Source organism: Bufo gargarizans, chromosome 3 (assembly GCF_014858855.1).
Source record: "Bufo gargarizans isolate SCDJY-AF-19 chromosome 3, ASM1485885v1, whole genome shotgun sequence".
Lineage (NCBI taxonomy): Eukaryota > Metazoa > Chordata > Amphibia > Anura > Bufonidae > Bufo > Bufo gargarizans.
The window spans coordinates 127,713,386-127,734,352 of record NC_058082.1 but is presented as its reverse complement, the minus strand read 5'-3'; the positions used below and the strand labels follow the sequence as shown (position 1 = coordinate 127,734,352).

The following is a 20,967-nucleotide window of genomic DNA, read 5'->3' as shown; positions in this document are numbered from 1 at the left end:
GGTGGGAGGATAAAGTGGTCTTCCCGGATATATACACCTGGTGGGATGACAAGATCGTCTTCTGGACCCGATACATCGACGATGTGTTCATCATCTGGAATGGCACTCGGGAGGAATTTGACCTATTTATCAGGGCTCTTAACATTAACGAATTGGGACTTTCGTTTACCTCCGAGTGTCATCCAGAATCCTTAACCTTTCTCGATGTTAGAGTAACAAAAACCGGAGGCGGTCTTGTCACCTTCAAGACGACCACGGCCACCAACAGCTTACTGCACTGGAACGGTCACCATCCATCTAGTTTAAAGAGGGGTATACCCTGTGGCCAATACCTGCGTATGAAGAGGAACTGTTCTGACAGAGAAGGGTTTCACCAAGATGCTAGGAAACTACAAAAGAGATTTACTATGAGAGGTTATCCACAACACGTCCTTAGGGAAGCATTCCAACATGTGTCTGCGTGCGAACGCAATACCCTGTTGGTCCCGAGAGAATCAAAAGAAGAAAATAAGGAGGTCATTAGAATAATCTCGAACTTTGATACTATGAACCAGGAAGTGAGGAATATCATCAGTAAATACTGGCCCATTCTGTTGATGGACCCGGATGTGTCGGATAAACTCTCTCCTCGACCAAGCATCTCATTTAGACGCGGTAGATGCCTTCGTGATCGACTTGTTCACAGCCATTATACAGGGTCTGCACCGAAGGGTACCTGGCTTGATCGTAAGCCCTTGGGTACCTTTCGTTGTGGATCCTGTCTGGCGTGTCGCAATATTAGGAACTCCAGGCATAACACCTGTTCAGTCACAGGAAAAATCTATGACGTCCGTAACTTTGTGAACTGCCGAAGTAAGGGGGTGGTGTATCTAGCCCAGTGCACCTGTCCAAGACATTATGTGGGGAAATCGTTTAGGGAGTTCCGGAGGCGTATCCTTGAACATATAAATGACATCAAGAACAAGAAAGATACCCCTCTAGCCAACCATATGTGGGAACATCACAATGGAGATCCCCGACTTATTAATTTTTCGGCATTAGAGTTGATCAGACCCTCCCCGAGAAAGGGTGACTGGGACCACAAGATCCTCCAAAAAGAGACCGAATGGATCTTCCGGCTTCGGTCACAGACACCAGGGGGCCTGAATGAATTACTCACATTTACATGTTTCCTTTAGCAGACCTAGGCATTCCTGTCTTTAGGGATTATCCCCAGTCTACTTCCCGTCCTCACACGACAGAAATTGATATCGACACAAGAAGTGTCAAATATGTACATCTTAGGGTTTTCCTTTATCAGGCATACCCATAAAATTGTTTAATTATTGTATTTAGACAGCACCAACAATTGATAAGCCATTAACCCTCTATTATATCAATCAGTGTGGTCCCGGTCCATTCCGTTTTGTCCTGAGCATACTCTTTCCTTGAGCTATGTAGGAATATCTAGGTGACATAATTGTATTTGTCATACACTGCCTTGGTCTCGCATCCCTGCCAGCATTTACCCTGGGCGGAATGGGGGACCAAGATAGTCCATTTAGATCTAGGTAGTTATTACTAGTGCGCATATTGACAGTGATATGCAATATTGGTGATCCACAAAATTTTTATAGAGCGTTGGATCATTGCACGTATTGTTGGAGATTTGTAGGACCCTCGAGTGATGGGGGTGAGATACCCCTCTATACATCTAGTGATGGGGGTGATATACCCTTGATATATGGGCTGATATACCTCTGACATATATCTTGTGATGGGGGTGATAAACCTCTGATATATGGGCTGACACCTCTTAATTGGCGATCGGGCATTGGCAGTGGGCAATTTTATTATTTTTATAATTATGCTCTTATATATATATTCTTTGCCATCTGATCACCATGACCTCCTTTACTCTGATTCTGTGAGAAGGCACCCGATTACACTCACGGGTTACTCCTGATCAAGGCAAAATCCACCGCACTCGAGTCCTAGGCACAGGAACATGACGCTTTGGGCACTTCCTGGACGGTGGAACGCACGGCCATTTTGGATTCCGGCATGCGTTCCACGCAATCGAGAGTGATCGGCCCATGGTGGAATGCATGGCCATGTAGGATCCCGGCCTGCACCTCACCTTGCAGTACGGATAGGTCCATGGTGGAACGCACGGCCATTTTGGGAATGCGGCGTGCGTTCCACCTAGAAGATAAAATATATAGTTCACCACCGCTTTGATGCCCCATATATTTTATTAAAATCGGGGGGTAACACAATTCATTAGCCTTACACCAAGTATATTACACCTTTTGGTAGGGAACTCCTGGTTACCCAGTGTACCTACAACAGGTGGGATATATAGGGGGATCATGTGACCCATCCCCATAACCCGATTGGAGCAGTGTAAGTAGGGACCTCCCACATAGGGTTTAAATAGTAATGGCGCAGATCACATATTGGAGCCTCATTTTAGTGCCCCCTGGAGCACCTCAAGCCGCCGGACATACATCATCGGATAAGTATAGCATTGTTTATCTTCATTTAGGTTGATGTTTGCATCCTTCCGCCCCATGCTCTGCTTATACAGTTTCCTTTTAGCTGCATTATCTTTGCACAACTGTCTGTATGTCTGGCAGCTGGACATCGTCCTGCGGGTGCTCCAGTATTTTGGTTTATTTTGTTTTCTTTTTTTGGATTGTCATTGTGTATACGCTGTGGAGGGGCAGCGTTTTATTTGGTTGATTTCTAGTTGTCTCCTGATGAACCTAATCTATAATGGGAAACGCGTCGAGACGAGAACCATCTGTTTATACAATCATTTTGTATCTAATTCTGAATTGTATTATATGACCCGGGCATCCATAAGGGTCCACTTTGTGTTGTAGGGGTGTTTTAAGGACAGACAGGTTAGGCACGGGGACAGAATGCTCCCACCATCTGGGTGCATCTCTGGGCAGAGTACGAGTAAGGGACACCCTAGGGCTATACTAGGGACCTCTTTGGCCTGCCCTCCTTCCATCAATATTACCTACCCCCCTGTCCTTATTTTAGCCCATTGTTGTTTGTTTGTCTGTTTAGTATATTATTCCCCATGTGAGGGATTTACAGTAATTTTTAATATTACTTATTAAAAGCTATATTTTAGGTAGTTAACCTCAGTGATAGATAATTCTGTATACAACTACCAGTTACGTATTTTTTCAGTGTTGAAAAATTTTGCAGATATTGTTGTTATTGCAGGTAAACAAAGGGCCAGAAGAGAACCAGGGAAATGAGGAAATAGAATTTTATTTTATTTTTTGCCTAAAACTTGCATAGCTTTATTTTATTTTGCTGCCCATCAGATTTACAGTGCTATATATTTTTTTTTCATAACTCGGTCAACCCCTTTATTATATGGTAAACATTTTGATGCACTTGTCCCATTAAAAGCTATGTATACCTTTTTTGAGGAAAACATTTTTGTGTTTGCATTTTACTTATTTTGGGCTAAAAAAAATTGGAATTGGTCTTTATAAAAATGTTAAGCCTGTCTGGTAAGGAATCTAAAGAAAAGTCCCCTTTTAAAAGTTTGACCATTTTCAGTGGAACTCTGGTGACATGCCCCATATGGACAACATATCCTTGTTTCCTTCTCCTCTGCTACGGCTGAGCTTAGTAATATTTTTGCTTATTACTTTATACCAATGACTAGTTGCATAAACCTGATGTGTTTTTTTTTTTTTTTTTTTTTTCCATTACAGATATCCAGACTATCTGAGAGAATCTTTGGCTGCTCATCATGGACTCTTGTACTCAAAGCCAGTGTTACCAGATGAAACCCAAATTATCTGTGAAAAAAGAAGTAAGTTTCTGATGTGATTATGAAGTCCAGTAACACAGCCCGTCTTATACGTGCACAGCTGAACAAAGCAGGGATTCATACTGTGTGGGAAAAGAAAACCTACCATGACATGACATGCGCTCCTTATTCCCCATGATGTTTTCTGTTAACCTCAAGGGAACATTCGAGATTTTACCCTGAATTACATTCCAGGATATAGTAGTGCTCTGCATTGTTATACAGTGTTAGGCTGCTTTCACATTTGCGTCGCCGGAACGGCCTGCCGGATTAGGCAATCTGCATGCAAACGGACAGCATTTGTAGATGGATGCGGATCCGTCTCACAAATGCATTGCAAGAACGGATCTGTCTCTCCGTCAGATCACGGTGGGCAGTTGTTAAAAGGGCTCTCTGGGAATTAAGAAAATAAAATGACTGAAAATACTTAAATATTACTTTATTATAAATATATTCCCAAATACCTTTCATTAGGTATAATGGCTTGATCTGTTTAGGAAATAATTATCAGGGGAAATAGAATGGGTGCCGTCCTATTAGTACACACACAACCTGTCCTTTATCACACAGCAGGAAAAGCTACTTCAGAACTGTGCTGAAGAGCTGCCTCAACCTTCTCACTGCTCTGAGTGTCAGGGATTATGATCCTGAATTCAGATGAGATCTGCTGATTCCCTGTAGGAGACATGAAGTACAGAGAGGAGGTGGGGGTGTGGCTAATGAGCATGCAGTCTCCATTACCATAATCTGTCGTGTCTGTCCTCTTTCTACTTAATGTCATCTCATGAACTCCATTCCTACAGAGATTCAGCTGAAGATCTTATCAGTTGTATTCAGGATCTTAATATCTGACAAGTAGAGCAGAGGAGGAAGCGGATGAGGCAGCTCTTCAGCTCAGTGTTGTGAAGAAACTTGTCTTCCTATGTGATTAGGACAGGTTTTGTGTGTACTATTAGGATGGCGACCATTTTATTTCTCCTAATGATTGCTCTCTAGACAAAATAAGCTATTATAACAAATGAAAGGTATTTGGTAATATATAGTAATATTGAAGTATTTTTCATTTTCTTAATTCTCTGAGAACCCCTTTTAAGGAGTTAAGAATACCTTGGCAGCAGTGACCTAGGACCTCCTGTAAGGCTTTGGTCATTTACTTGCATCTGTCTGTTGAAGAGCCATTCTGCAAGAGTATTGAAAGAGATGACTGACATCTTGATGTTGCCCCTTTGTAGTCCATGCAGAAAATGGTTCTGCCACCATGAACGGTATCACCATGATGGATTCTCTTAAAGGACTTATCCAAGACCTATAATGCCCCCCATATGTCCGGGCCCCTCATACAGATTTTCCGTCCCTTGCTCCCCGGCACCCACATCGCTTCTTTATTATGATTGCACGGCCACCTCTGCATCTCTCCGTCTTGCGGATCAAAACATCTGGCGACGGGGCAGCCAATAGAAGGCCAGGAAGGGAGCGAGCCTCCCTAGTGTTACACACGATGCTAGGGAGGCTTGTTCCCGTCATGGCCTGCTATTGGCTGACACCCCCGCGCTGGATGTTTTCCATCGGTGAGATGCAGCAGTGGCTGTGTGGGCCACTGGAGCGACACGAGGTAAGTACAACTTCTGTGAGGGGCCAGAGCATATGGGGGGCATTATAGGTTTTGGATAATCCCTTTAAGGTGTAACTCACCTTATTTTCTACCATCAATACACGGTGTATAGATTTCCATATGTTATCTCGGGGATGTCCTGCTTGGTGATGACTCCTAATAAAGTTCCTTGCTCCATAGCATGTACTGTATTCATGTTTGGTAGCGCTGACTTCTTTCACTTCACCTGTCTTTTCTGCAGTGTGTCAGCGAGGGGCTGCTGAATTCTGTGAAGTCATTACTACAGAGCAGGAAAGAGCTCTGCGCCATCACAGAGGGCTTGAAGAGTAACAATGCGGGGGATTTTATTGAGGTTAGTTCTTTCCGTCCTCATTTTAACCACACTTCAGAAGTAATGTTACTTTCTGCAGGCTTTATAGCAGAGCATTATAAAGGGTTTCAAGAACTGAGCAATTGTTTGCTCGCTTTGAAGATATCAAGCAGTTCTACATAAACCTGTTAGCCGGCTAGAGCGGGCAGGTCTAAAGTTCAAATCTAGCCAGACTATCTGGAAAGTGGCCGATAAGTAGCCCAGTGTTGATGACACATTTTATTACATACAGGTTAGGCCGAATTTACATCTGCATTTCTGTTATTCTGTTTTGTCAGACAAACAGCAAAATGGGGGGAAAAAAGTTGGCTTCTGCTTTCCACAAAAATAGCAGAAACCGAAGTCTGAAAATAACTTTATTTTCCACCGTGATAAAATTATGGCATTTTTTTTTTTGTTCTATAGTCAATGGATGATGGATAGAAATGGAAGTGTTCTGTTTGGATAGAAATGGAAGTGTATTTAAACGAAAAGATATATACAGGCGGCACTCACCGTTCGGTGCAAACGTTCTTTATTTCCTCCATGTCTGAGTACATAAAACTGGGTACATCACGGCAGGATACATAAAAGCTGGATACATTAATGGCTCGGGGCGGGCAAACATACAGTGCAGTGTGAGGATGTACGGCAACGGCCGTTTCATGCCTCCGCGCTTCTTCGGGCCAGTAACATAAACAACGCCAATGTTTAAATGTCAGCTCCCATGCGTTATCTGCATGACCTCACCAGCAGCATCGCAAGATGGTGCTTGCATGTGACGTCACACTGGGGTCGGCATTACGTAAAGTGTTACAAAACACAATTTTTTTTAAAACATAATCCTACATTAAGACATACTTGATATATTAAAAAAACACTCCAAAATGTTCCCCCCCCCCCACCCTTTAGGTCGCCATCCTTCTAGCCAAGTGCCAGTTTTATTTTCTATAAATCGGCTCCGGACCAACCTGTCCTTTAACGTGTGGCACCTCCTAAATGCTATGATTGGATGAGTTCCCCTAACATCTCTAAGGTTATCATCTCCTTCCAATATAGCCCAGTTGTCTCTTACTATCTTAATTTGGTCAGCAATGGGGCTGTATTTAAAGGAAAACACAAAGGGTCGTAAATTGGCCTGCTGGTGCCTTATCCCACCATCGTCCACTATGGAAAAGACAAAATAACTAAAGCTCGTGAGCGTCCAATAATGAAAAATAGTATACTTTATTAATTACAAAAAATCTATGGATAATAAATACCATAAAACAAGGGAGATAGGGAGCACAAACACCATGCCAGCATTACAGTGTCGACATGAATAACGTCAGCAATAGTAAGCATGAAATTAATAAACATGAGTCCCAATATTGAAACATCATGGCAATTACCGGACAATATAACTGTAGCAGGTAGTATCCAGGGGGTATGTCGCACAAAAACCCGCAAGCAAAAGCGGTTGTATGAGCCCACTGGAACTATGTCCTGCCTATATAACGCGCGTTGAGGTAACGCCATCCCAGGCATCCAGGTCGCTGCTATCTTCTGGTGAGTCCATGTTATTTCCATCTTCATCCATGGCTTCTGTTTATATAGGCAGGACATAGTTCCAGTGGGCTCGTACAACCGCTTTTGCTTGCGGGTTTTTGTGCGACATACCCCCTGGATACTACCTGCTACAGTTATATTGTCCGGTAATTGCCATGATGTTTCCATATTAGGACTCATGTTTATCAATTTCATGCTTACTATTGCTGACGTTATTCATGTCGGCACTGTAATGCTGACATGGTGTTTGTGCTCCCTATCTCCCTTGTTTTATGGTATTTATTATCCATTGATTCTTTGTAATTAATAAAGTATACTATTTTTCATTATTGGAAGCTCATGAGCTTTAGTTCTTTTGTCTTTTCCTTGTATTTAAAAGCTTGTCTAGTCACATAGAATGTTGGGAAGTCTACTTATATAGCCACACCACCGTAGTGTACACTCAATTGGATATTGACACCCATGGTTGTGTTTCGTGTTTTTATCATTGTCAAATATGGTAGCTCTCTTTTACTGATCTAAGTGTGTGGCCTTAATTATTGCATCATTTAGTACATTTATGGGGTAACCCCTGGAAAATAATATCCTTTTTAACTCGGTGCATCTCTAATGAAGTCCAAAAAGACCACACTTTTGTCAGTATTGCTAAGGACTTCCATTACTGCTTCTATGCCTTCATCCTGTGGGATACGCGTGTGAAGGCTCTCCACATCCAGGGACACCAGCTGAAATACCTCCTGCCACTGGACCGACTCCAGAGCCAGTAGTAAATCGGCCATGTGCCTGAGATGTGAAGGTGCAAAACGCACCATTGGTCTGAGCAACCATCGTTTGCACCGAATGTGAGTGCCGCCTGTGTGTGTGTGTGTGTGTGTGTGTGTGTGTGTGTATTTTTTTTTTTTTTTTTTCGTTTAAATTGGCTACAAGTCTTCTGTGGGCGGAGCACCGTCAGGTGGCTAAAGTTCGCACCCGTGTTGCACATGTGACATAGCCTGTTTACAGGGCAGAGGAAGTTAAACGCAGTGCCACTCTAACAGTTTTCTAACACTAGCCTAGAAATAGAAGTGTTCTGTTTGCTTCTGTTATTCAGTCTGTTTAAGGATACATTTTTGTTTCCCCTGTTACTCTGATGTAAGAGAACAGCTTAAAGGGGTTGTCCGGGTTCAGAGCTGAACCTGTGGAGGGCACTTATGGGGGATACCTGTGGAGGGCACTTATGGGGGATACCTGTGGAGGGCACTTATGGGGGATACCTGTGGAGGGCACTTATGGGGGATACCTGTGGAGGGCACTTATGGGGGATACCTGTGGAGGGCACTTATGGGGGATACCTGTGGAGGGCACTTATGGGGGATACCTGTGGAGGGCACTTATGGGGGATACCTGTGGAGGGCACTTATGGGGGATACCTGTGGAGGGCACTTATGGGGGATACCTGTGGAGGGCACTTATGGGGGATACCTGTGGAGGGCACTTATGGGGGATACCTGTGGAGGGCACTTATGGGGGGATACCTGTGGAGGGCACTTATGGGGGATACCTGTGGAGGGCACTTATGGGGGATACCTGTGGAGGGCACTTATGGGGGATACCTGTGGAGGGCACTTATGGGGGATACCTGTGGAGGGCACTTATGGGGGATACCTGTGGAGGGCACTTATGGGGGATACCTGTGGAGGGCACTTATGGGGGATACCTGTGGAGGGCACTTATGGGGGATACCTGTGGAGGGCACTTATGGGGGATACCTGTGGAGGGCACTTATGGGGGATACCTGTGGAGGGCACTTATGGGGGATACCTGTGGAGGGCACTTATGGGGGATACCTGTGGAGGGCACTTATGGGGGATACCTGTGGAGGGCACTTATATAGCATCTTATGCTATATATGTGTCATCCACGGATATCCCCCCCCCATAACAGTGCGTCATCCACGGATATCCCCCCCATAACAGTGCGTCATCCACGGATATCCCCCCCATAACAGTGCGTCATCCACGGATATCCCCCCCCCATAACAGTGCGTCATCCACGGATATCCCCCCCCATAACAGTGCGTCATCCACGGATATCCCCCCCCATAACAGTGCGTCATCCACGGATATCCCCCCCCATAACAGTGCGTCATCCACGGATATCCCCCCCATAACAGTGCGTCATCCACGGATATCCCCCCCCATAACAGTGCGTCATCCACGGATATCCCCCCCATAACAGTGCGTCATCCACGGATATCCCCCCCATAACAGTGCGTCATCCACGGATATCCCCCCCCCATAACAGTGCGTCATCCACGGATATCCCCCCCATAACAGTGCGTCAGCCACGGATATCCCCCCCCATACCAGTGCGTCATCCACGGATATCCCCCCCATAACAGTGCGTCATCCACGGATACCCCCCCCCCATAACAGTGCGTCATCCACGGATATCCCCCCCATAACAGTGCGTCATCCACGGATACCCCCCCCCCATAACAGTGCGTCATCCACGGATATCCCCCCCCCATAACAGTGCGTCATCCACGGATATCCCCCCCCCATAACAGTGCGTCATCCACGGATATCCCCCCCCCATAACAGTGCGTCATCCACGGATATCCCCCCCCCATAACAGTGCGTCATCCACGGATATCCCCCCCCCATAACAGTGCGTCATCCACGGATATCCCCCCCCCATAGCAGTGCGTCATCCACGGATATCCCCCCCCCCATAACAGTGCGTCATCCACGGATATCCCCCCCCCCATAACAGTGCGTCATCCACGGATATCCCCCCCCCCATAACAGTGCGTCATCCACGGATATCCCCCCCCATAACAGTGCGTCATCCACGGATATCCCCCCCCCATAACAGTGCGTCATCCACGGATATCCCCCCCCCATAACAGTGCGTCATCCACGGATATCCCCCCCATAACAGTGCGTCATCCACGGATATCCCCCCCATAACAGTGCGTCATCCACGGATTGCAGTACGGAAGGATTGCCATCCAAAATCATCCTGTCCCGCAGTATGTTAAAAACACACTCTGGGCTCATGCCCACGAATGTAAGGGCGCCGTGCCTGTGCTGCGGACCTCAAATAGCGGTCCGCAGTGCACGGACACAGACCATGGGGCAGCTGCATGAGGATCGCGGACCCATTCACTTGAATGGGGTTCGCGATCCGCATCCGATTGCCTGCACCGCAAAAAAGTAGCGTATGCTGAAGTGAATGGGTCCATGATGTGGGCTGCACACGGCCAGTGCCTGTGTATTGCGGACCCGCTGTATGCAGCCTGCAATATGGCAACGGTGGGCACACGGTCGTGTGCATGAGCCCTAATAGTCCTCACTGGTACTGTTGACGCAATATTTTAGGTTTTAAAAATGTGGCTCTCAAAAGAAATTTCAATCGTGGTTTTGGCGATATTTGGTTCAGTTGACAAAAAAGTTTGCCCACCACTGATCTTTTAGTTTATACTTTCAGGAACAGGAGCCAGCATCATTACTAGAGCAGAGATTGTCTGCTTGTGATGCTGCCCCCTGTTGGCTGTACTTGTAATGTGTTCAATAAAATTGTTGTAGACAGACACTCTATATTTAGAACCACCCAGGGACTTGAATATACAGTCCTGATCAAAAGTTTAAGACCACTTGAAAAATGGCAAAAAATCATATTTAGCATGGCTGGATCTTAACAAGGTTCCAAGTAGAGCTTCAACATGCAACAGGAAGAAATGGGAGTGAGACAAAACATTTTTTGAGCATTCAATTTAATGAAAACAACGAATAAACTGAAACAGGCTGTTTTTCAGCGGATCAAAAGTTTAGGACCACACCTCCCAAAAAAAACTACCCCCCCCCCCCCCTCCTTTCAAAACAGAAATCCAACTTCCAAACATGAACTCAGTAATGAGTAGATCTGCCGTTATTGTTTATCACTTCCAAAATTTGTTTTGGTGTGTGGGAACATTTCTCCAAGTGGTGAAGACGGCCGCACGAAGGCCAGCTACTGTCTGGAACCGTTGTCCATTTTTGTAAACTTCCCTTGCCATCCATCCCCAAAGGTTCTCAATTGGATTTAGATCAGGGGAACACGCAGGATGGGCCAAAAGATTGATGTTGTTCTACTGGAAGAAGTCCCTTGTTCTGCGGGCATTGTGTACTGTTGCGTTGTCCTGTTGAAAAACACAGTCATTACCACACAGACGAGTGCCCTCAGTCATTAGGAATGCTCTCTGCAACATCTGGACATAGCCAGCGGCCGTTTGACGCCCCTGTACTTCCTGAAGCTCCATTGTTCCACTGAAGGAAAAAGCACCCCAGACCATTATGGCGCCCCCTCCACTGTGGCGCGTAGAAAACATCTTGGGTGGAATCTGCTTGTCAGGCCAGTAACGTTGGAGACCATCAGGACTATCAAGGTTAAATTTTTTTCTCATCAGAGAATAAAACTTTCTTCCACCTTTTGAATGTCCCTTGTTTGGTGCTCTCTTGCAAAGTCCAAGCGAGCAGTTCTGTGGTGTTCAAGGAGACGAGGTTTTTGAAGATGTTTTTTGTTTTTGAAGCCCTTCAGTCTCAGATGCCGTCTGATGGTTATGGGGCTGCAGTCAGCACCAGTAAGGGCCTTAATTTGGGTCGAGGATCGTCCAGTGTCTTGACGGACAGCCAATTGGATCCTCCGGCTCAGTGCTGATGGAATTTTTTTGGGTCTTCCACTTGACATTTTTGTTCTATAACCCTAGGATCATTTAAGAAATTCCAAATGACTGTCTTACTGCGTCCCACCTCAGCAGCTGTGAGAGACCCTGCTTATGCAGTTCAACAACCCGACCACGTTCAAAAAGGGAGAGTTTTTTTGCCTTTGCCATCAAAACGTGAGACTACCGGACAGAAAAAGACGATGAATCCACATCTTTGCACAGATTTGGCAAACAAATAAGGGCTTGAAATATCTCGCTTTGCATGTAATGAGTCTATCTCTATCACCTTTTAAGTTGCATTACTGAAATAAATTAACTTTGCATGATATTCTAATTTTTCAAGTCTTACCTGTATATAGGTAAAAGTAAAAAATAAATACAATAAAAATAAAGGTAAAATTAAAAATGGAAAATACAATAAAAAGTTCAGTTTATACTTGTATGTGGTATACAGTCAGGTCCATAAATATTTGGACATTGACACAATTCTAAAATTTTTGGCTCTATACACCACCACAATGGATTTGAAATGAAACGAACAAGATGTGCTTTAACTGCAGACTGTCAGCTTTAATTTGAGGGTATTTACATCCAACTCAGGTGAACGGTGTAGGAATTAGAACAGTTTGCATATATGCCTCCCACTTGTTAAGGGAACAAAAGTAATGGGACAATTGGCTTCTCAGCTGTTCCATGGCCAGGTGTGTGTTATTCCCGTATTATCCCAATTGCAATGAGCAGATAAAAGGTCCTGGGTTCATACGACCTTCATACGCATCGGTGAGGTCAGCAACACCAAAAGACTCAGAAGACCACGGAAAACTGTGGTGGATGACCGAAGAATTCTTTCCCTGGTGAATAAAACGCCCTTCACAACAGTTGGCCAGATCAAAAACACTCTCCAGGATGTAGGTGTATGTGTGTCAAAGTCAACAATCAAGAGAAGACTTCACCAGAGTGAATACCGAGGGTTCACCACATTGGTGAGCCTCAAAAACAGGAAGGCCAGATTAAAGTTTGCCAAACGACATCTAAAAAAGCCTTCACAGTTCTGGAACAACATCCTAAGGACAGATGAGACCAAGATCAACTTGTACCAGAGTGATGGGAAGAGTATGGAGAAGGAAAGGAACTGCTCATGATCCTAAGCATACCACCTCATCAGTGAAGCATGGTGGTGGTAGTGTCATGGCGTGGGCATGTATGGTTGCCAATGGAACTGGTTCTTTTGTATTTATTGATGATGTGACTGCTGACAAAAGCAGCAGGATGAATTCTGAAGTGTTTCGGGGAATATTATCTGCTCATATTCAGCCAAATGCTTCAGAACTCATTGGACAGCGCTTCACAGTGCAGATGGACAATACCCAAAGCATACTGCAAAAGCAACCAAAGAGTTTTTTTAAGGGAAAGAAGTGGAATGTTATGCAATGGCCAAGTCAATCACCTGACCTGAGTCCGTTGAGCGTGCATTTCACTTGCTCAAAACACTGTTCACCTGATTTGGATGTAAATACCCTCAAATTAAAGCTGACAGTCTGCAGTTAAAGCACATCTTGTTCATTTCATTTCAAATCCATTGTGGTGTTCAGGTGGTGTATAGAGCCAAAAATGTTAGAATTGTGTCGATGTCCCAATATTTATGGACCTAACTGTAGGTCCACCTGAACTCTTATTGCCTCTCTATCTGGATCCAGAAAGAGGATCTATAGCTATTATTAGCTGATTCTCATGAGTTATATAGTGTGATTATATTGCAACCACATTTACTTATAATCAAGTTATAATCCAAAATATCCTCTTCTTATTAATATTTCACCTTTTATAGATATAGTGTCAGTCCTTATAACATTTCTTAGTATATTAATAGAGAGCTGGCGTAGGGTAGTGTAATACGTGAAGATACGAGATGTGCATCACCTGAAACTACGGATACTGGAAGCCTGTGCTAGCATTTCTCCTGCGGTGTTGCTATCAGTGTGTGAAGAGTGGGAGAAGAGGGTTGCATTGACAATCCAACACAATGGGCAGCACATTGAACACATTTTATAAGTGGTCAGAAACTTGTAAATAACTCATGAAAGAATAAGTTACGTTAAAACCAAGCACAGCATTGTTTTTCTTCTGAAATTCCCAAAAAGTTTGATGTCACATGACCCTCTTCCTATTGAAAAAACAAAAGTTCGATTCAAAATGGCCAACTTCAAAATGGCCACCATGGTCACCACCCATCTTGAAAAGTTTCCCCCCCTCACATATACTAATGTGCCACAAACAGGAAGTTAATATCACCAACCATTCCCTTTTTATTAAGGTGTATCCATATAAATTGCCCACCCTGTAGAGTACTGTATTTTCCTGCGTATAAGACTACTTTTTAACACATGAAAATCTTCTCAAAAGTTGAGGGTCGTCTTATATGCCGGTATACGGCGTGCTGAAACTTGCTTCCTAGCTGGACTGGAGGCTAGCTGAGCCACCGTGCGCTGCATCCAGGCCAGCCGCTCCTGAAGCAGCCCCCTCTCCCTGCTCTCAGTGGTTTTCTCATGCCGGCAGTGCCACATTGCGTACTACCGCTCAGATCGTCTTGAAGACAGGGAGGGCTGGGCAGGCAGGGAGAGCTGACCCACCCAATCCAAGCAGGCTTTGTATGCATTGTGCACAGAAAATACCGGTACATCGCTTGCCGTGATTGGCTGGTTGTTGTATACTGGGTTGGATTGGCGATTCTGAGGGAAGGCAAGGGGAAGCAGGAGCATCTGGACTTCAGCCAATTCTAATGTTGGAACGGCGGATCTCTAATGAAGTTTGGTGTGCATCTTATCTGTGGTGAAAAAACTGAGTCTATCTGGGGAGCAGATACATGTGGTGGTAAATACAGTACAGCACCAGTATCTGTACCGGTTCATACAGTACAGCACCAGTATCTGTACCGGTTCATACAGTACAGCACCAGTATCTGTACCGGTTCATACAGTACAGTATACAAATGGCTAACAGTCAAGACCCCATCATGGCTCTACCAGCAAGAAGAAAGAAATATGAAGCCAGTTTCATACTTACAGTTGTAAACTTTGCCATGGAACATAATGACTGCACTGCTGCAAGACAATATGGAGTAACAGAAAAGATGGTTTGGGACTGGAAAGCAAATGAAAAAGCATAAAAGAGTATGCCAAGGGGTAAGTGTGCATTAAGAAGAGGCACCCCACATTGGCCAGAACTCGAAAAACATGTAGCAGACATGGTGAATGACCATCGCCAAAACAGTTATGTAGTGACACAAAATAAAATACGTTTGTTTGCATTTCAGTGGGACAAATCTAACCCAGATTACAGCCACAGATTTAAGGCCACTGTATCCTGGTGTACTAGATTCTTGGAAAGGCAACTCCTGTGCATGCTCCTGATGAGGTGGCGGACGGTCTCCTGAGGGATCTCCTCCCAGACCTGGACGAAAGCATCTGCCAACTCCTGTACAGTCTGTGGTGCAACGTGACGTTGGTGGATAGAGCGAGACATGATGTCCCAGATGTGCTCAATTGGATTCATGTCTGGGGAACGGGTGGGCCAGTCCATAGCATCAATGCCTTCGTCTTGCAGGAACTGCTGACACACTCCAGCCACATGAGGTCTAGCATTGTCTTGGATTAGGAGGAACCCAGGGCCAACCGCACCAGCATATGGTCTCACAAGGGGTCTGAGGATCTCATCTCGGTACCTAATGGCAGTCAGACTACCTCTGGCAAGCACATGGAGGGCTGTGCGGCCCTCCAAAGAAATGCCACCCCACACCATTACTGACCCAATGCCAAACCGGTCATGCTGGAGTGTGTTGCAGGCAGCAGAACGTTCTCCACGGCGTCTCCAGACTCTGTCACGTCTGTCATGTGCTCAGTGTGAACCTGCGTTTAGCTGTGAAGAGCACAGGGCGCCATTGGCGAATTTGCCAAACGTCCTGCATGGTGTTGGGCTGTAAGCACAACCCCCACCTGTGGACGTCGGGCCCTCATATCACCCTTATGGAGTCTGTTTCTGACCGTTTGAGCAGACACATGCACATTTGTGGCCTGCTGGAGGTCATTTTGCAGGGTTCTGGCAGTGCTCCTCCTGTTCCACCTTGCACAAAGGCGGAGGTAGCGGTCCTGATGCTGGGTTGTTGCCCTCCTACGGCCTCCTCCACGTCTCCTGATGAACTGGCCTGTCTCCTGGTAGCGCCTCCATGCTCTGGACACTACGCTGACAGACACAGCAAACCTTCTTGCCACAGCTCGCATTGATGTGCCATCTTGGATAAGCTGCACTACCTGAGCCACTTGTGTGGGTTCTAGACTCCATCTCATGCTACCAATAGAGTAAAAGCACCACCAGCATTCAAAAGTGACCAAAACATCAGCCAGGAAGCATAGAAACTGAGAAGTGGTCTGTGGTCACCACCTGCAGAACCACTCCTTTATTGGGGGTGTCTTGCTAATTGCCTATAATTTCCACCTGTTGTCTATCCCATTTGTACAACAGCATGTGAAATTGATTGTCACTCAGTGTTGCTCCCTAAGTGGACAGTTTGATTTCACAGAAGTGTGATTGACTTACAATGGAGTTACATTGTGTTGTTTAAGTGTTCCCTTTATTTTTTTGAGCAGTGTATGTGTGTGTGTGTATGTGTATGTGTGTATATATATATATATATATATCTCTATCTCTGTCTATATGTCTCTTTATAAAGATGTGTGCCGCGATGTCACCATGATGGATGCCGCCTCGACACTAGATGTGCCATCCATGTTTTCACAATCAAACTTATATTGAATCTCTGGTCCTAATAGATCTGTCAGCCTATACCGATTTACTTATCTAGATGGTCTCACTGATGCTTTTTTTTACTTTGAGTTGTTTATAAACTTGTCCAGTACCTACGGAGACTGGACACACCCCTGTGGTGGATTGGCTTGGGTGGAGTCACATGGTTCGCTCCTTTCCTCCTCATGGTGCATGTGACGTGGTCTACGTCACTGCGCCTCCGATCACGTGGGCGAGTGTTGTGAGCCGCGCCGCTTGCGTCTGGGAGGATGGGGTGGAGTGTCGGGCCCCACGCTTGTGCATACAGGGACGCCGAGTACATGTGGCCACACTGAACCACCAATGGTAAGCTGGTTTTGGTTTTTGAAATATATTAGATTTAATACAGCTGCACCTTAATCAGTTGGGGATGCATTTTTAACCCTTTAGATCAGGGGTGTCAAACTCAAATTCATCTGGGGCCGCATCAGCAGTTTGGTCACCCTCAAAGGGCCGGTTGTATCTGTAGGACTTATGTGTCCACTCTTTATTATCATAAATTATTGTCAATAATGTAAGTAATAACTAGCTCTGAAAGCTTGACCTGCAAGCGCTGACTGGGGTCACATAGCATTATACTGATTTATGATGCTATGTAACCCTTACAGTTCTGGAATGTGTTGGATAACACTGACATAATGCTGTCAGTGTTATCCAACACATTCCAGAACTGTAAGGGTTACCGTATTTTTCGCCCTATAAGACGCACCGGCCCATAAGACGCACCTAGGTTTTTGAGGAGGAAAATAAGAAAAAAAAAATTTGAACCAAAAGGTGTGCTTTTGAACTAATTGTGGTCTGTGGGTGGCACTGTTATGGGGGATCTGTGGATGGCACTGTTATGGGGGATCTGTGGATGGCACTGTTATGGGGGATCTGTGGGTGACGCACTGTTATGGGGGATCTGTGGGTGACGCACTGTTATGGGGGATCTGTGGGTGACGCACTGTTATGGGGGATCTGTGGGTGACGCACTGTTATGGGGGATCTGTGGGTGACGCACTGTTATGGGGGATCTGTGGGTGACGCACTGTTATGGGGGATCTGTGGGTGACGCACTGTTATGGGGGATCTGTGGGTGACGCACTGTTATGGGGGATCTGTGGGTGACGCACTGTTACGGGGGATCTGTGGGTGACGCACTGTTACGGGGGATCTGTGGGTGACGCACTGTTACGGGGGATCTGTGGGTGACGCACTGTTATGGGGGATCTGTGGGTGACGCACTGTTATGGGGGATCTGTGGGTGACGCACTGTTATGGGGGATCTGTGGGTGGCTCTTATGGGGGATCTGTGTATGACAGTTATGGGAGGGATCTGTGGATGACACATATATAGCATCTTATGCTATGTGTCATTCACAGATCCCCTCCATAAGTGTCCCTGTAGTGAATAACCCTCAATACACGGGCTAGGGGCCGGCATCTGCTTTTATAATGACAGCGGGGCCCGTGCAGTGACTGTATCTACTACACGGGCCCCGCTCACTGTATAATCCTATGTCTAATAGTTAATTGTATGTAATCGCATAATCAGCGCTGTGTATTACGGTACTTACAACTACAAGCGCTCGCCGCTCGGTAGGCAGAGAGGAGGGAGGAGGCAGGCCGGGAGGACAGGCGCTGGCAGCGTGAGTCATACGTCATGTGCCCACGCCGCCTGCTTCATTCATAAAGTGGGCGGCGCAGGCGCGTGACGTATGACTCACACTGCCAGCGCCCATCCTCCCAGCCTGCCTCCTCCCTCCTCTCGGCGAGCGCTTGTAGTTGTAAGTACCGGTAATACACAGCGCTCCTTATGCGATTTATTATCACTTCCTGCAGGGGCCGCCTGCAGGAAGTGATAATAAAAGGTGAAGGCTGGCGGCCGACGGCGGCTACGCGGGCCACATGACGAGGTCTGGCGGGCCGGATTCGGCCCGTGGGCCTTGTGTTTGACACCCGTGCTTTAGATACTATGCACTTGCACTTTAGCACTAATGCACAGGCTCACATATCAATATTTTGATTATGTGTCATATTTATTATGTCTTCACCATAATTATGGAGATTCTTTATTAATTGTAATGTTTTTTTATGACATCTATGCAATGTTTTATTTTTTACTACTCTGTAATAGTCTTGGATACCATGTGATCAATTGTCTATTTGATGCATCTATTATGTGTTCAATTATCACTTAGTATGTATCATGTGATTTACTCACACTTTGGAATTATGGGTATGTATACTCACTTGGGACACTATTGCTTTGCTTGACAAAGGCCTCATTGAGTGGGCCGAAACGTTGCCTGGGAAATAAATTGGGTCATCACTTTTTCACCTGAAGTTGGAGTACTGTCTAGTTTTAATTTATTTATTTGAATATGAAATAAAGAGACATATAGATAGATCCTATCGCCAAATCCGGCGTTCGGAAGTTGCTGCTGCGCAAGGGCCAGGTTGTGTCAAAGACCTACTGCATGAGGTCACAGAGTACCGTATGTGGAGCATGCACTCTAGCTACAGGCGTATGGCCATTTTACAATTGGTCGAGACATCTGCTACCGTGCACGCATGCCCATTCGTGCTAAGATGCGGGCAGCGCCATCACGGGGTATGGCAGTTAACACAACATCATGTGTACAGGGTATCTTAGAGGATATATTTACGGGGAGGCTGTACCTCGTCAGAGGTATAGACCCTCTACCCAGGTGGGCATAGTGTGTCGGCAAGTATGACAGGGCACGCCACGCTTATCTCCACAAAGCCCTCAATTCGCCTCTATTTTATACCCCTATCAGGAATTTCCTAATAACCAAAGGTTAATATTCAGCAAAAGATGTGTGTATTTGACACAACCTGGAATACAACATAATTGCTGTTGATAATATATAATATAACATAAGCATGTGGACACTCTGTTCCTATGCAGGGCACGTCCGATCCTCATTCTCCAGCATCCATCCCATCTGTGAAAATATAAAAAATATGAAAATGAAAACAATAAATATAAGATATAGCTTGTTTGTGTTCATAATCCACTATCTACACCGAGGATCACGACTATATCATACATGCAGAAACATTGTAGGGCAAACCTCCTCCCTAAGAATACAGTCCCGGATTGTAATCCATGTTAAGCCCATTAGGTTTCAAACAATCCAAAGTATATATCCAATATAACTCCTTCTTTTTCAACATCAATACTCTATTTCCCCCACGCCTAGGCATGGGAATATGATCTATGATCCAGCATTTGAGATCCTTCTCCGAATGTTTGAAATCAGAAAAATGTTTCGGCAAATCTTGTCTTTTTTTTACGTATCGTGTACCGATGGTTATTTAGGCGCGTCTTTAAATCAGTAGACGTTTCTCCCACATATGACAGCCTGCATGGGTTTGGCGATAGTTCGCATGTGGGACTCAGGTGTTCCTGCAGGGTATGTCATTGTCCCCTCTCTCTGTTGTGCAGATTTCCATGCATCACATCACTCCTCCCACTTATCAATTGTTGATGCACACATGTATTCTATTGATGGCACTTGGCACTTTTCTGTGTAATTTATTATGATGGTTATCATGTATGCACTTCATCTTTATATGGGTATGTCCTCACATGGACCGTATGCACTTTATATGAATGTGTTTTTAATGTTTTTGTCACATTCTAATTTATGCTTAATATGTTGATTGATGTTTATTGCTTTGTTGATTATTGTATGGAGGGGTTGGACTATATATACCCCATGATGCACTTGTGTTCATTGCTTGAAAAAGGCTCTTTGTATGAGCTGAAACGTTGCCTGTACCACATGGGTGAATAAAATAACTTCTTTTTTACCTGGAGGGATGTCCGGTTTTCTATCTATTTCATCGGGTAAGCAGCTACACCCTTGGACCTAGCACCCGCCAGCTTATTTCTTGTCCAGTGCCGCCATTTCTATTTTGTGTGTGTGTGTGTTGTCGGGTATATAAAGCAAATGCTTTATATCAATATAAAAAAAAAAAATTATCGGGTCAAAAGAAAAATTATGCAAACTATATTGACCCAGTTAGATGGACATAAACATCTTAAAGAGTTCAATCAAGCACCTGATTATTTTGTGCAATCAGTAAAACAGGGTACA

General features: G+C 45.1%; 1 protein-coding gene across 3 annotated transcripts in view; it reads left to right on the top strand.

The window, feature by feature from the left end:
* The window catches only part of AKAP11 (A-kinase anchoring protein 11), a 117,739-nt gene that overhangs the window by 26,802 nt on the left and 69,970 nt on the right, over window positions 1-20,967 (top strand). For all 3 annotated transcript variants that reach the window (XM_044287756.1, XM_044287757.1, XM_044287755.1), the window contains exons 2-3: window positions 3,726-3,826; window positions 5,677-5,787. In XM_044287756.1, coding sequence (XP_044143691.1) covers window positions 3,764-3,826; window positions 5,677-5,787 — 174 coding nt within the window. In that variant the 5' untranslated portion in view covers window positions 3,726-3,763. The remainder of the gene's footprint in view (window positions 1-3,725; window positions 3,827-5,676; window positions 5,788-20,967) is intronic.